Raw genomic sequence first — 15,284 nt, 5'->3', positions numbered from 1 at the left:
TTAAGATTTTCAAATATATATTATTAATAAATACGTTTATTTTTGATACGGCAGGCTAAAAATACTAAAAGCTGCCTGTTACATTGTTTAATACAGTAATATTGCACAAGCATCAATTGAATAATTATGGTTTGTCAATTTTACAGGGTGAAAGTAACAGCTGTGTTCCAAGGAGACAATGGTGTCTGATCACTGCAAGGTTACTTGGAAACAGTTTTATGTTCCAGACAGCTTTTTTTCTGCTTGCCAATTTAAAAAGTAACGTTGAAGTAGCCGCCTAATACCCAATCAAAATCACGTTGGTAACCAATTCAGCCTGCATAACAGAAATAATATTACCTAATGCACTGATCATCTTGTATTAATTTCTCGTTATGTAAATATTTGTTAAAGCGGAACTAGTTGTACATGAATCACTCCAGGTTAATGTGCTCCTACTACAAGCAATTATGAAGGCATTTGGTATGGTAGCTTTCGTTGAAAGAGGATTTGAGTGCAAGGATAAAGATGTCATAGATCATGCACAAAGACCCACTGAAAGAGCATATCTGGAACAGTGCACATACAACTGGTCTCCCTCCTGAAGGAAAATTGTACTTTAATAAAGGGGATTACAGTGAAGGATTACCAGATTCATTCCTGAGATTTACAGGGCAGAGGTTCCAAGAGGTGAGATTAGGTAGACTGGACCTATGCACACTCCAGTTTAAAATAACAAAGGGTGATCTCATTGAAACACACAAAATACTTATGAAGGCTTTACAGCTAGAAGCTGGCATGGTATTTACCCTGGCTGAGTGCCATAAAGCAGGCATCATCGTCCCAAAATACGAGGATTATGGAACTTCTTCGCTACAGGGTGGTGAATCGTTGGAATTGTCTATATAAGAGGACAGTGAAGATTCATTTGCTGAGTGTATTCAGGATTTTTGGATATTGAGGGAAGAAATGGGACGTGGGGCACATATAGGGAGGTAACGATGATATAAAAGATTAGACATGATCTGATTGAACATCAAGAGGCAGACGGTCCTTCTCTTGTAACTATTTCTTACATACGTGAGTTCTTATGGAGATACACAAACCAAGTTTACGGATGGTAGATTACCATCCCCGAAGGACATTGGTAAACCAATAGAGTTTATACAGTAACCCTGCAGTCTTGCTACAGAAGCAGATTCTTATTTAAAAATCTGGTATTTTCATAAGGTCATAAGCGATAGGAGTAGAATTAGGCCATCAAGTCTACTCCACCATTCAATCATGGCTGATCAATCTCTCCTTCCTAACCCCTTTCTCCTGTCTTCCCCCCATAACCTCTGAACCTGTACTAATCAAGAATCTATCTATCTCTGCCTTAAATATATCCACTGACTTGGTCTCTACAGCCTTCTGCGACAAGGAATTCCACAGATTCACCACCCTCTGACTAAAGAAATTTCTCCTCATCTCATTCCTAAAGAATGTCCTTTAATTTTGTAGCGATGACCTTTAGTCCCAGACTCTCCCACAAGTGGAAACATCCTCCCAACATCCACTCTATCCAAGTGGCATTAACATTGAATTCTCCCAATTTGGCTAGCCCGTGCTGTCTCCTCCCCTTCCTTAACCCTCTAGCTGTCTCCTCCCACCCTCCCATCCTCCCGCCCTCGGGCTCCTCCTCCTCCTCCCCTTTTCCTTCTTTCTTTCCCCACCCCCCATCAGTCTGAAGAAGGGTTTCGGCCCGAAACATCGCCTATTTCCTTCGCTCCATAGATGCTGCTGCACCCGCTGAGTTTCCCCAGCAATTGTGTGTACCATCCACTCTATCCAAACCTTTCACTATTCTGTATGTTTCAATGAGGTCCCCTCTCATTCTTCTAAACTCCAGCGAGTACAGGCCCAGTACCGACAAATGCACATCATAGGTTAACCTACTCATTCATGGGATCATTCTTGTAAACCTGGTTTATTTGAAGTTTAGATTTCAGAGCTGAATGGGAGAATGTGAACTCACATCTTCATATAAACAACCTGAAAGTCTTGTGTAGGAAGGAACTGCAGATGCTGGTTCAAAGCAAAGATAGACACTAAAACTGGAGTAACTCAGCGGGTCAGGCAGCATCGCTGGAGAAAAGGAATAGGTGACATTTCAGGCAGATACCCTTCTTCAGACTCTCAACCCAAAACGTAACCTATTCTTTCCCCCCCCCAAATGGTGCTTTACCAGCTGAGTTACTCTAGCCTTTTGTGTCTATCATCACCGGAAAGTCATGTCATTCGTCTTGGCTATGTAACCACCACAAACGACAAACAGGGCTTATCACTGGAGTGGAACTGACATACAGGACAAATGAGTCACCAATCTTTAAACTTTGCCCATCTCACCTTATAGTTATGCCCTCTAGTATTTGATATTTCCATCCTGGGAAACAGATTCTGACTGTCTATCCTATCTATGCCTCTCATAATTTTATATACTTCAACAGGTCTCATGCATCCTCCAGCATGCCAGAGAAAACAATCAAAGTCTATCCCAAATCTCCCTGCAGTTAATACACCCTAATCCAGGTATCATTTTGTAAACCTCCTCCGTACCCTTTCCAAAGCCTCCACATCTTTCCTGTAATGGGGTGATCAAAACTGCACACAAAATTCTAAATGTGACCTAACCATAGAATCCTATAAAGCTGCATCATGCCGTCCTGATTCCTATATTCAATACCCCAACCTATGAAAGGAAGCATATGATATGCCAGTTTTACCTTTGTATCAACTTGTGTTGCCACTTTCTAGAAGTTATGGACCAGTTTAGTTTAGAGATAGCGTGGAAACAGGCCCTTCGGCCCACTAGGTCCAGGCCAACCAGCAATCCCCCGCATATTAACACAATCCTACACACACCAAGGACAATTTTTACATTTACCAAGCCAAATTACCTACATACCTGTACTTCTTTGGAGTGTGGGAGGAAACCAAAGATCTCTGAGAAAACCCACACGGGGAGAACGTATAAACTCCATACAGACAAGCACTTGTAGTCGGGATTTGACCCGGGGCTCTGGCGCTGCAAGAACTGCAAGACAGCAAGTCTACCGCTGCACTGCCCGACTTGGATCTCAAGATCCCTCTGTACATCAATGCTATTAGGGTCTGCCATTAATTGTATATTTCCCCCTTAAATTTTATCCCCCAAAGTGTAACACCTCTCAGGATCCCTCAATGCTATTAGGGTTTATTTCAAAAGAACTGGAAGATAAAAGTCATAATTCTTGATGCAACTGTACAAGGTGTTGTTCAGATCATGCTTTGTAAATGAATGAATAAGTTTATTGGCCAAGAATTCACATACAAGGAATTTGCCTTGGTGCTCCGCCCGCAAGTGACAACGTGACATAATGACAGTTAGGAATGACACATAAAACATTAAACATTAATGATAAAACATTGATTAAACATGTGAATTACATAAAATACCAGACCAAAAGGAGGCTACAGATTTTTGGTTATTGAGTAGAGCTACTAATCGTGAAAAAAAGCTGTTTTTATGTCTGGCTGTGTCAGCTTTGACGGTCCGAGTCGCCTTCCAGAAGGAAGTGATTCAAAGAGTTTGTGGCCAGGGTGAGAGAGGTCAGAGATGATCTTACCCGCTTGCTTCCTGGCCCTTGCAGTGTACAGTTTGTCAATGGAGGAAGGTTGCAGCCAACTAAATGTGTAGTTTAATTTAGAGATACAGCATGGAAACAGGCTCTTCAGCCCACCAAGGCCAAACTGAACATCAATCACCCATTCACACTAGTTCTATGTTATCCAACTTTGGAAGTGTGCCACTTTTGTAGCTAGCCCACTCTGACCTATTGTGTATAGTTTGGGTCCAAACAAAGTTTGGAGAAGGCTGATTTGATTGATTCCCAGGACGTAGAAATTGCCTTGTGTGAGCCCAGGGTTGCAGAGTACAAACTGGAACAAGGAACTGGAACCATGATCCCCTTAACAGCAATTCAGCTGGCTGAACAATGTGCCCTTCTCTTGCTCTTACTTCACGAGTTATAGAACACCTCTTTTAACAAGGCACATTACAGCCTCTGCACTCAACGTGTAGTTGAACAATGAGATGTTGACAATGATATTACCAAATAAACATGCTTGAAGCCATATTTAGTTTCATCTCATGCCATTGTCAACCTCTGTTGCTTTACATAATTAACCTTTCGAAAATGTAACCAAACCAGCCTTCCAGTGATTCTCAAAAAACAGTGCTGGAGGAACTCAGGCAGCAGATAGACACAAAATGCTGGAGAAACTCAGCGGGCGAGGCAGAAGTCTGTAGAAGGGTCTCGACCCGAAACATCGCCAATTCCTTCTCTCCATAGATACTGCCTCACCCACTAAGTTTCTCTAGCATTTGGTGTCTACCTTCGATCCTACCAGCATCTGCAGTTCTTTCTTAAACAGAAATCGGGCAGCATCTGTGGAGGAAATGAACAGATGACGCTTAGGGATAAGATCCTTCTTCACACTGATAGGAGTTGGGATGAGAAAGCTGGAAAAAAGAGATAGGTGCAGGTCAAAGCCTGGCAAGTGATAGGTGGAGAAACAAAAAAATTGCAGATGCTGGTTTCTACCAAAGATAGACACAAAGTGTTGAAGTAACTCAGGGGGTCAGACAACACGTCTGGAGAAAAGGAATAGGTGACCCTTCTTTAGACTCCCTGAAGGGTCCCAACCCAAAATGTTAACTATCCTTTTTCACCAGACATGTTGCCTGACCCACTGAGTTACTCCAGCACTTTGTGTCTATCTAAATGAAAGAAGGATATAGATGAGGAGGGTTTAATTGGCAGGTGGGTCCAGAGCTTCTCATTTCTTTCTTACTTCATTTTTCTGTCCAAATTCTGAGAACATTTAATGTTTTGCTCAGAGCTGCACTCTGAGCCCATGAGAACTTCCAGCATTTTCCCTTTCTCTTTCAGCCTGTGACCAGATTTTTAAATTAATTCAACTTCTCAAAATGCCATGTACTCTAGGGAAGCTGACAATCACCGTGAAAACATACAAACTCCACATAGTCAAGATTGGAGCTCAGCACTGATCCCGGATCATTGGAGCCGAGTGGCAGCAGTTCTACAAAGTGCTGTGCTCTTCTTGCAAATGCAAGATCTGAACCTCCAAAATAATTAGGTTAATAAAACCAAAAATAATATGGATCCACAAGGCTTTGGATAGAAACCACTAGCAGTTACAACCATAAAACTGATGAAATAAACCAGAGTGAAGCAGATAATTTGAAACAATGCATTCCTTCTCTCCAGAGATGCGCTGCCATTTTGTGTCTATCTTTGGTTATAACCAGCATCTGCAGTTGCTTCATACAAGTTCAAGTTCACATTTATTTGTCACATGCACCAATTAAGGTACAGTGAAATTGTGTTACCATGCAGCCATACAATCAAAAAGAAAACGATATACAATAAAAATTTAACATAAACATCCACCACAGTGGAATCAACATTCTTCACTGCGATGGAAGGCAATAACGTTCAGTCAGTCTTCCTCCTTTGTTCACAGTGGTCGGGGTCATGAACCCTCCGTAGTCGCCGCTATGGACGGCCCGATGTACAAGCCCACTTGTCGGAATGATCGAAACTCCGACGTCGAGACGGATCGGAACACACACTCTGCAGCTTGGAGTTCCCGAATCGGCCACTTTCTTACCGGAGGCCGCGGCTTCACGATGTTATACGCCGCAGGCCGGCAGTTGGTGCTCTTTTCTGGCGATCCCTGGCAAGGGAACGCCCCGCTCCGCAATGGAATGTCCACGCCGCGCCCATGGCTAGAAGCTCCGCAGACGATGTTATAGTCCGCAGGACGGCGGTCGGAGCACTTCTTCTGGCAATCCCTGGCAAGGGATCGCCCCGCCCCGTGATGTTAAAGTCCACGCCGCACCTGCTGCTGAAGCTGTGGACCGGTCTCCGAGAACGGTCGCATCAATCCAGTTGTTAGGCAGCGAGGGAGGCGAAGATGCGACAAAGAGAAAAGTCACATCTCCATCGAGGTAAGTGACTGAAAACGGTTTCCACCTATTCCCCCCCCCCCTCCCTGCCCACCACACTAAAACATACATTTAGACATATATTTAGACATAATAAATAACACAAATAGTCGAAAGGACAAACACGCTGCTGGTGAGGCTGCCGGCTCGCGGCGCCACCCGGTGGAGTTTACACACCAAATAAGTAATTAATCTGCAAATTATTGACTTAAAAAATGATGAATTGAACACCAACATTAAAAACAAGCATCTTCCACATTCTAATTCTACATTCAGACCAAACATGGAACAAAATTCCAGGTATCCTACATCTTAATAAATATAAAGCAATACAACCACCAAATTTTGGGGGGAATCAAGTTAATCTAATATAAAAGTCCTTTGGCACTTCCTGTGATGGATTAAAATATTGAGAACGAATTTGGATCCACAGAACTGAGCAGTAGTACCGTGGAGAAATCATTTAGATACTCAGCAAACTAGTCCTGCAATATTGGAGACATCATTTATTTTTATTGGATTCCAGGTCTGTGGATCTAAAACAATGAGGAAAGCAAGATTTTTTTTTTTAATTTGCTATACTTTACATCTGTGCTTTAACAACTTTTTTTTTTTTATCACTTAAAAACTATTCAAGTTGAACTGATTTCCTGTTTATAATGGACATTTAAAAAACTAAATTCTTTAAGCCTTTTACGTGTGACAGCTGGGTATTTGTTCAAAGCTTGTAAATCGTGTTCTCGGCCTTCACACGATGCAACCTATTTACTGTGGGGAGTTCACCACTCACACTGAGGCAAGGAGGGCTATCAGGATCATGCCCCCACATCCAATCTATTGAATGTAGGCCTGCTGGGTTAGAGAGGCTGGTCCAGTATGAAGAGGCCCTATATGGATCCAGCTATGGGCAAACAGACCGATTATTACATCCGTGACTTGTCGGGATTTTCAAAGAGAATTTTCAAATTAGGTAACACTTGAAAATTGCGAGAATTTTTACACCATACATGCCAGATGCTGACACATTGCATCCGCATTTAGCCATAAATGCCAAATATAGATGATCCCTGTTGACCCAGATAGAAGCCAAGCCTCACAGCTCACACTACAACCATTATAGAAGCCAATTTTTAGCCAACTGAATTAATTCTGTACATAATCAAAAAAAATAGTTCGGAGCACCTGTACTATAGCACAGCCATAGCCATGGGTCCAGACAAAGACTCATTTGTAACTCTAAAGATTTGTGCGGCGTCTTCAGCCATGCCTCTGGCCAAGGTGGAAATTACCACGGGATGTCCTGTTCACAAAAGAACAGAACAAATCCTGCTCAGCAGATCTGTGCTAATCAGTTTACACTTCGAGGATCGACAACACTTAATGGAACATAGAGAACATAGAACAGTACAGCACAGGAACAGGCCCTTCACCCACAATGTCCGTGTCGAACATGATGCCAAATTAAACCAATCGCCTCTGCCTGCACTTGATCAGTATCCCTCCATTCCTCGCCTATCATGTGTCTATATAAAAGTCTCTTAAATGCCAATGTCATATTTGCTCCTACCATAACACCTGAAAGTGCATTCCAGGCACCTACCACTCTATCGAAAAAAAACTTACTCTGTTTATCTCCTTTAGACTTTACCCTCTAACCTTAAAGCTATGCTTCCAGTATTTGACATCTCCACCCAAGGGGAAAAAAAAGGGTTTGTCTACCTTATCGATGCATCTCATCATTTTATATATTTTCGTCAGATCTCCCCTCAGCCACAAGTAAAGTGATGTAGATGTGCTCAATAACGCTTTCAAGAAGCATCTACTCTCCAATAACTTGCCAACAAAGATCCGGTTAACGTTTCACCTTGACCATTCAACTGCAGTTTCATCACATTCTCGAGAAAGCATTGGGCCAAGTGTGACATCAAGCAGCCACAGTAAAACTAAAGTGAATAGGCATTTAGGAGAAAACGGTGCCGTGAAGACATATTGGTATGGTACATGGCAATCGATCATTCCAGGTCTTTCACAGGCGTTCCAGCTGCTTCATTAAAGGCCTCCTTTCAGCATGCAGTGCAAGGTCAGAAGTGCGAACGTTCACTCAAGATTGTACAATGCTCATCTCTAATTGCGAATCAACAGAAAATGAAGTAAGACTTGCACGATATTCAGCCACGGGCAAAGAAGTGACAGCAACATTTGCGCTACAAAAACACCAGGCATTGACTTCCTTAACAAGAGAGTCGAATCACCTACCCTTGACATTCCAAAGGTGTACTAGCATACATACTGGAAATATGCAATAAAAACCTGCAATACTGGAAATATTACCCACATTCAGTGGCTTAACCACCATTAACTCCCTGAGGGACCAGCATTGAAGGTTCCCCTCAATGTACCACTGCTCTTACATCATTGGGTCTAGATGTGGGATGACCTCACCAATGGCATAGTGGGAATATCTTCAGAATATTTTCAGTTCAGTTCATCGCAGTTGGCTCACTGCCTCAAGGATTAAAAAAAGGCATTGCCTTTGTGTGAATTGGGTTGAATGTGTGAGAGTTAAAAAAAAAAAACTTTTGAGTGAACCACGCCAGTTGTGCCAGCTAAAATTCACTGCAAGGGGCTTCACACGTCAAAATGAACTGGAAAAAAAGGCACATTCAGCCCCTTCAAGAACATTGGTCCTGTCAACTTGTGCGGTGTTTATAAAGAGGATATCGGTAAATCTCGTGGTCAACGCTTTATTGGTCATTGCTAATAGGTAAAGCCTTTCACTGGTTGTTATCTACAGATACAATCTATGAACTTTTTCTTAGAGAAGTCAAGGAAGCATGGAATTTAATATCCTCAAAGCCTGTTTTTTAAGCAAGAGGTTCTGTCCAAAATCCAGTATCTATGCAAGTGAAACCAGACAGCACATACCAAAACAAATATTTAGAGTTCTTGTAGCTCACCTTGTTGATTGTTCTATCATTACATTTAGGATTATCCCATTATTAAGGTGTCCAGTTCAGCCAGTTTGACAACAAACAATTATCAACTGATCAAAAATCTACAAATCAGTATTAATAAAAATCACAAATATTGGAGATAAAATGAACAGATATGAAGACACTTCAGCCAATTTTTAATTCATTTTGTTTCAAATAATGGCGAAGGTAATTTTAGCTTCATGGTTGTAGCAATGAGTTCACAGTAAGGTTAATCAATACATTTATATTTTTGACAAGAGAGATAGCTCTGTTTAATTTGTATTTTAGGTGCGAGAAGAGAACATTTCAATCGAAGTTAAAATTACATTTTTCTACCATTTGTTTAAAAATAATTTCCAGTAATCTAAATATTAACATCTTACCAATTTCTCTTCATCATTAAAATGTATTACGCTAGAAGCTAGAGGATTGGGAAGCTTGGGTACAATTGTTCAAAACTCTGACACATTCAACCCAATTTTACTTTACAGGTAATACAAGCATGTTTGCTTGAAAACAGCACAGGAAAAAAAGTTGGAAGAGGGCCTCTTGCTAATTATATGAAGTTTTACTAATTCACCCTATAATATAGTAGCTTTTCTAACTTCTTGCCAAGCGAACATGCAAGGCTTTTCCCCAACCTTCACATATTCTATCATCATTCTCTATGTGTAGGAAGGCACTGCAGATGCTGGTTTACACCGTAGACACAAAATGTTGGAGTAACACAGCGGGTCAGGCATCATCATGGCCTGTTGCTGGCATATTACACTCTCAGCCCAATTTTACTTTATGGGTAATACAAGCATTTTTTGTACCTACAAGCATTTTTTGCTTGTAAATAAAACAAGGTTGGAACAGGGCCTCTTGCTACTAATTTACCCTTTAATATATTAGATTTTCTAACTTCTTGCCAAGCGAACATGCATGGATTTTCTCCAACCTACACATATTCCACACAGTTCCTTCCTACACATAGCAACTGCAGATGCTGGTTTACACCGAAGATAGGCACAAAATGCTGGAGTAACTCAGCAGGAAGGGGGGGGGGAGGGGAGGAGGGGGGGGATGGGAGGATGGGGGGAGGAGGAGGGAGAAAGGAGGGGGGGAGGGGTGACAGGGGGGGAGGGGTGACAGGGAAGGAGGGGGACAGGGTGGGAGAGGGGGGACAGGGAGCGACAGGGAGGGGAGGGCAGGACAGGGAGGGGAGAGGGAGGGAGACAATAGGTGCAGGAGTAGGCCATTCGGCCCTTCGAGCCAGCACCGCCATTCAATGTGATCATGGCTGATCATCCCCAATCAGTACCCCGTTTCTGCCTTCTCCCCATATCCCCTGCCTCCACTATTTTTAAGAGCCCTATCTAGCTCTCTCTTGAAAGCATCCAGAGAACCTGCCTCCACTGCCCTCCGAGGCAGAGAATTCCACACTCACCACTGTGATAAAAACTGTTTCCTCGTCTCCGTTCTAAATGGCTTACTCCTTATTCTTAAACTGTGGCCCCTGGTTCCAACATCGGGAACATGTTTCCTGCCTCTAGCATGTCCAAGCCCTTAACAATCTTATATGTTTCAATAAGATCGCCTCTCATCCTTCTAAACTCCAGAATGTACAAGCCCAGCTGCTCCATTCTCTCAGCATATGACAGTCCTGCCATCCTGGGAAATAACTTTGTAAACCTACGCTGCACTCCCTCAATAGCAAGAATGTCCTTCCTCAAATTATGGGACCAAAACTGCACACAATACTCCAGGTGTGGTCTCACTAGGGCTCTGTACAACTGCAGAAGGACCTCTTTGCTCCTATATTCGATTCCTCTTGTTATAAAGGCCAACATGCCATTCGCTTTCTTCACTACCTGCTGTACCTGCATGCTTACTTTCATAGACTGATGTACAAGGACCCCCAGATCCTGTTGTACATCCCCTTTTCCCAACTTGACGCCATTGAATCATCTGCCTTCCTGTTTTTGCTACCAAAGTGGATAATCTCACATTTATCCGCATTAAACTTCATCTGCCATGCATCTCCCCAACCTGTCCAACTCAGCCTGCATTCTCATAGCATCCTCCTCACAGTTCACACTGCCACCCAGCTTTGTGTCATCTGCAAATTTGCCAATGTTACTTTGAATCCCTTCATCCAAATCATTGCTGTATATTGTAAATAGCTGCGGTCCTAGCACCGAGCCTTACGGTATCCCACTAGTCACTGCCTGCCATTCTGAAAGGGACCCGTTAATCCCTACTCTTTGTTTCCTGTCTGCCAACCACTTCTCTATCCATGTCAGCACTCTACCCCCAATACTATGTGCCCTAATTTTGCCCACTAATCTCCAATGTGTGACCTTATCAAATGCTTTCTGAAAGTCCAGGTACACTACATCCACTGGCCTTCCCTTGTCCATTTTCCTAGTTATATCTTCAAAAAATTCCAGAAGATTAGTCAAGCCTGATTTCCCCTTCGTAAATCCATGCTGGCTCGGACCGGGGGGAGGGGGGAAGAGGGGGGGGGGGGGGAAGAGGGAGGGGGGGGGAGAGGGAGGGGGGGGAAGAGGGAGGGGGGGGGAAGAGGGAGGGGGGGAAGAGGGAGGGGGGGAAGAGGGGGGGGGGGGGGGGAAGAGGGAGGGGGGGGAAGGGGGGAAGAGGGAGGGGGGAAGAGGGAGGGGGGGAAGAGGGAGGGGGGGAAGAGGGAGGGGGGGGAAGAGGGAAAGAGGGGGGGGGAGAGGGAGGGGGGGGGAGAAGAGGGAGGGGGGAGAGGGAGGGAGAGGGAGAGGGAGGAGAGGGAGGAGGGGGGGAGAGGGAGGGGGGGAGAGGGAGGGGGGGGAGAGGAGGATGGGAGAGGGAGGGGGGGAAGAGGGAGGGGGGAAGAGGGAGGGGGATGAAGGAGGAGGGGAAGAGAGGAGGAGGAGGGGGAAGAGAGGAGGAGGAGGGGAGAAAGAAGGAGGAGGAGGGGAGAAAGAAGGAGGAGGAGGGGAGAAAGAAGGAGGAGGGGAGAGGAAGAGAGTGGGAGGGAGGGGGAGGGCCTCTTGCCGGGGCCTGGACGCACCACCTCCCCACAAGCTGCAGGAGAGAAGACACAAAAGCTGAGCTCGGGAGCTGATCCGATATCGGCTCCTCGCCGAGCTTGACCTGCAACCAAACGGCGCTTAACAAGCCCCCCCCTCCCCCCCGGGCTGAGTGTTTTTTCCCTCCTTTCCGATCGGCCGACTTACAAGTCGGCGCGGCCTCCTTTCTCCCAGTTCCTCAGCCAGTCGCCAGGGAAGACCATCGCCGCCATCTTAGCTGCACACCATCCTGCGCGCCCAGCCCGCATGCGCCGCCAGCCCGGGGTCGGAGATCACCACCGTGCCGCGCGGTGCGCGCTGGGAGGTGGGGCAGTGCCTGCGTCTCATACCCGGTCCCGGCACCCGACACCGCCATGTCAGGAAGGTCGCCCAGGCCTACAACTACCACCCACCCCCCAATTCCCATATTTACACTTTAATTATCCCCCTCCTATTCCCATATTTACACTTTAACTCCTCTCCCATTCCTTCACTTCACTTCAATATTCCTATACTGACACTTTAACTCACCTCCCATTCCCACTTCAACTGCCCTATTCCTAACTCCCCCTCCCATTCCCACTCTGACACTTCAACTCCCCCATTCCCATACCGACACTTCAACTCCCCCTCCCATTCCCACACTGACACTCGAACTCCCCCTCCCATTCCCACACTGACACTCGAACTCCCCCTCCCATTCCCACTCTGACACTCGAACTCCCCCTCCCATTCCCACACTGACCTTTCTATCCTGGGCCTCCTCCATTGTCTGGGTGAGGCCACACTCTGTGAGGCAAATTGGAGGAACAGCATCTCATAGTTCGCTTGGGCAGCTTTCAACTCAACGGTATGAATTTAGATTTCCCTAACTTCATGTAACCCTAGCGGTCCCTCATTCTCCGTCCCTCCCCCACCCTAGTTCTCCAACTAGTTTCACTGTCCTGATTAATTTTCCTGATTGTTAGCTAAGGGAAAGGTGACAACGAGGCATACAATGTACCATTGTACTTGTTCCTTGATCACTGTCCCCTTTGAACTCTTGTTTTTTCACACCTTACCCTTCTACATCCCTCGCCCCTGATTCTCAGTTTGAAGAAGGGTCTCGACCCAAAATGTCACCCATTTCATATCCAGAAATGATACCTGTCCTGTGTCAAATCCCATTATATGGACAGGCAACTGACTGTCCCCTCATCAACTAGAGTGCGGTCCTGACCTCCCCTCTAATTACAGTCTGAAGAAGGGTTCTGACCCGAAACATCCTTTTTCTCCAGAGATGTTGCTTGACCCGCTGAGTTAGAATGGACTTTGAATCTATCTTAGGAATAAACCAGCATCTGCAGTTCCCTCCTATGCATCCTTCATATCTACCTCATTTTGAGACCTTGGAACTATCTTTAATTAGACTTTAGATAGACACCGAAGAGAGGGTCTCGACCCAAAACGTCACCTATTTTCCCCAGAGATGCTGCATGACCCACTGAGTTACTCCAGTATTTTGTGTCTATCTCCCCCCCCTATCCCTCTCATCTTCCCTGTGCCCCACCTGAGATTATTTCTCCTTTCCCCTTCTTCCTCCTACTACATTCCTTCTGGTTTAACAATTTGTAACTCTTCAATTATTCTGTCTTACACATTCTATTTTAATCTCTAACCTTTGTTCCAATCCCCCCCCCCCTTTGCCTGTGTCTACCTCTTACCTGCCATGCTTTATCCTGCCCCTCACAGATTTCTTTCATTCCCTACTTTCAGTCCGAAGAAGGGTCACGACCCAAAATGTCACCTACCCATGTTCTACAGAGATACTGCCTGACTATCTGAGTTCCTCCAGCAATTTGTGATCGGCACAAGAAACAATCAATGTTCCGACGACTATTCAACAAAACAGCGAAACAAAGTCTGAAGAAGGGTTTCGGCCCGAAACGTCGCCTATTTCCTTCGCTCCATAGATGCTGCTGCACCCGCTGAGTTTCCCCAGCAATTTTGTGTACCTGAGACAAAGTATAAGTTGTTTTAAGTTTAAGAAAGAATGTAGGATGTTGCAATCAGAGAGGAGAGATGTAGAGAAGAATTAAATTTGAGGAAAACGCTTAAAAATGCCAGTAATGTGAAATACTAATTGTCTTAAATTGTTGAACACTGTCCAAAAAGATTTATGATGCCAAGTAGAAAGATAAAGTATTTCTCAGGTTTCTGTTGCGTTTCATTGGAACACCCGTTGGAGGCCAAATACGATTTTCTTTACTTCAGAGATGCAGTGTGGGAACAGACACTTCAGCCCACTAGTCTGCGGCGACCAGCGATCTCCACACACTAACACTATCCTACACACTAGAGACAATTTATAATTTTACCAAAGCCAATTAACCTACAAACCTGTACGTCTTCGGAGTGTGGTGGGAAACCAGAGCACCAGAGAAAACCCACATGGTCACAGGGAGAACGTACAAACTACGTACAGACAGCACACATAGTCAGGATCAGCCCCGGGTCTCTGATGCTTGTAAAGCAGCAGCTCTACCGCTGTGCACTGTGCTGCCCCTACAGTTCAGAGAAGGAAAAAGAATGTGAATTAAACTGACAACAGCTGGAAGTTCAAGGTCACCTTTGCAAAAATGGCAGATTGAACGGCAGAAGTGGAGATCAGCAAAAGATAAAATTATCCGGGGTGTAATAAATTTCAATGAACGAAAATAACAATTCAATTTTATCCTAAGTATTTCACACGAGTAATATTAAATAAACTGTTGTGCAAAGTCATATAAGGAAATTATATAACAACTGCTGCAGCAGAGTGGCTCAGCGGTAGAGTAACTGCCTTACAGCGCCAGAGACCCGGGTTCGATCCTGATGACGGGTGCTATCTGTACGGAGTTTGTATGTTCTCCCCGTGACCGGTAAGGGTTTTCTCTGGGAGCTCCGGTTTCCGCCCACACTCCAAAGACAAATAGATTTGTAGGCTACTGTTGGTCCCGCCCACGCCCCTGACATCAGTCTGAAGAAGGGTCTCGAGCTGAAACGTCACCCATTCCTTCTCTCCAGAGATGCTGCCTGTCCCGCTGAGTTACTCCAGCATTTTGTGTCTACCTTTGATTTGAACCAGCATCTGCAGTTCTTTCCTCCACTTTGTAGGTTAATTGGCTTTGGTAAAAATTGTAACTTGTCCCTAGTATATAGGTTAGTTTTAGTGTGCGGAGATCGTTGGTCAGCGTGGTGGGCCGAAGGGCCTGT

At 44.8% G+C, this 15,284-nt stretch overlaps 2 protein-coding genes across 6 annotated transcripts in view; one reads left to right on the top strand and one right to left on the bottom strand.

Moving 5' to 3' along the window:
- thoc2 (THO complex 2) overlaps window positions 1–12,329 on the bottom strand; it is a 101,526-nt gene extending 89,197 nt beyond the window's left edge. For 4 of the 5 annotated variants that reach the window (XM_033030745.1, XM_033030746.1, XM_033030748.1 and 1 more), the window contains exon 1: window positions 12,219–12,326. In XM_033030745.1, the coding sequence (XP_032886636.1) occupies window positions 12,219–12,319 (101 nt within the window). In that variant the 5' untranslated portion in view covers window positions 12,320–12,326. Of the gene's footprint in view, window positions 1–12,218 lie in introns of all 5 variants that reach the window. The other variant, XM_033030750.1, reaches the window with a different exon arrangement.
- Window positions 12,330–13,808: 1,479 nt separating this feature from the next.
- LOC116979190 (X-linked inhibitor of apoptosis) overlaps window positions 13,809–15,284 on the top strand; it is a 39,952-nt gene continuing 38,476 nt past the window's right edge. Inside the window, exon 1 of the mRNA XM_033030742.1 lies at window positions 13,809–13,950. The gene's annotated coding sequence lies outside the window, so the exon portion shown is untranslated. The remainder of the gene's footprint in view (window positions 13,951–15,284) is intronic.

Source organism: Amblyraja radiata, chromosome 12 (assembly GCF_010909765.2).
Source record: "Amblyraja radiata isolate CabotCenter1 chromosome 12, sAmbRad1.1.pri, whole genome shotgun sequence".
In the NCBI taxonomy this organism is placed as follows: domain Eukaryota; kingdom Metazoa; phylum Chordata; class Chondrichthyes; order Rajiformes; family Rajidae; genus Amblyraja; species Amblyraja radiata.
This window is presented reverse-complemented; position numbering and strand designations above follow the sequence as displayed.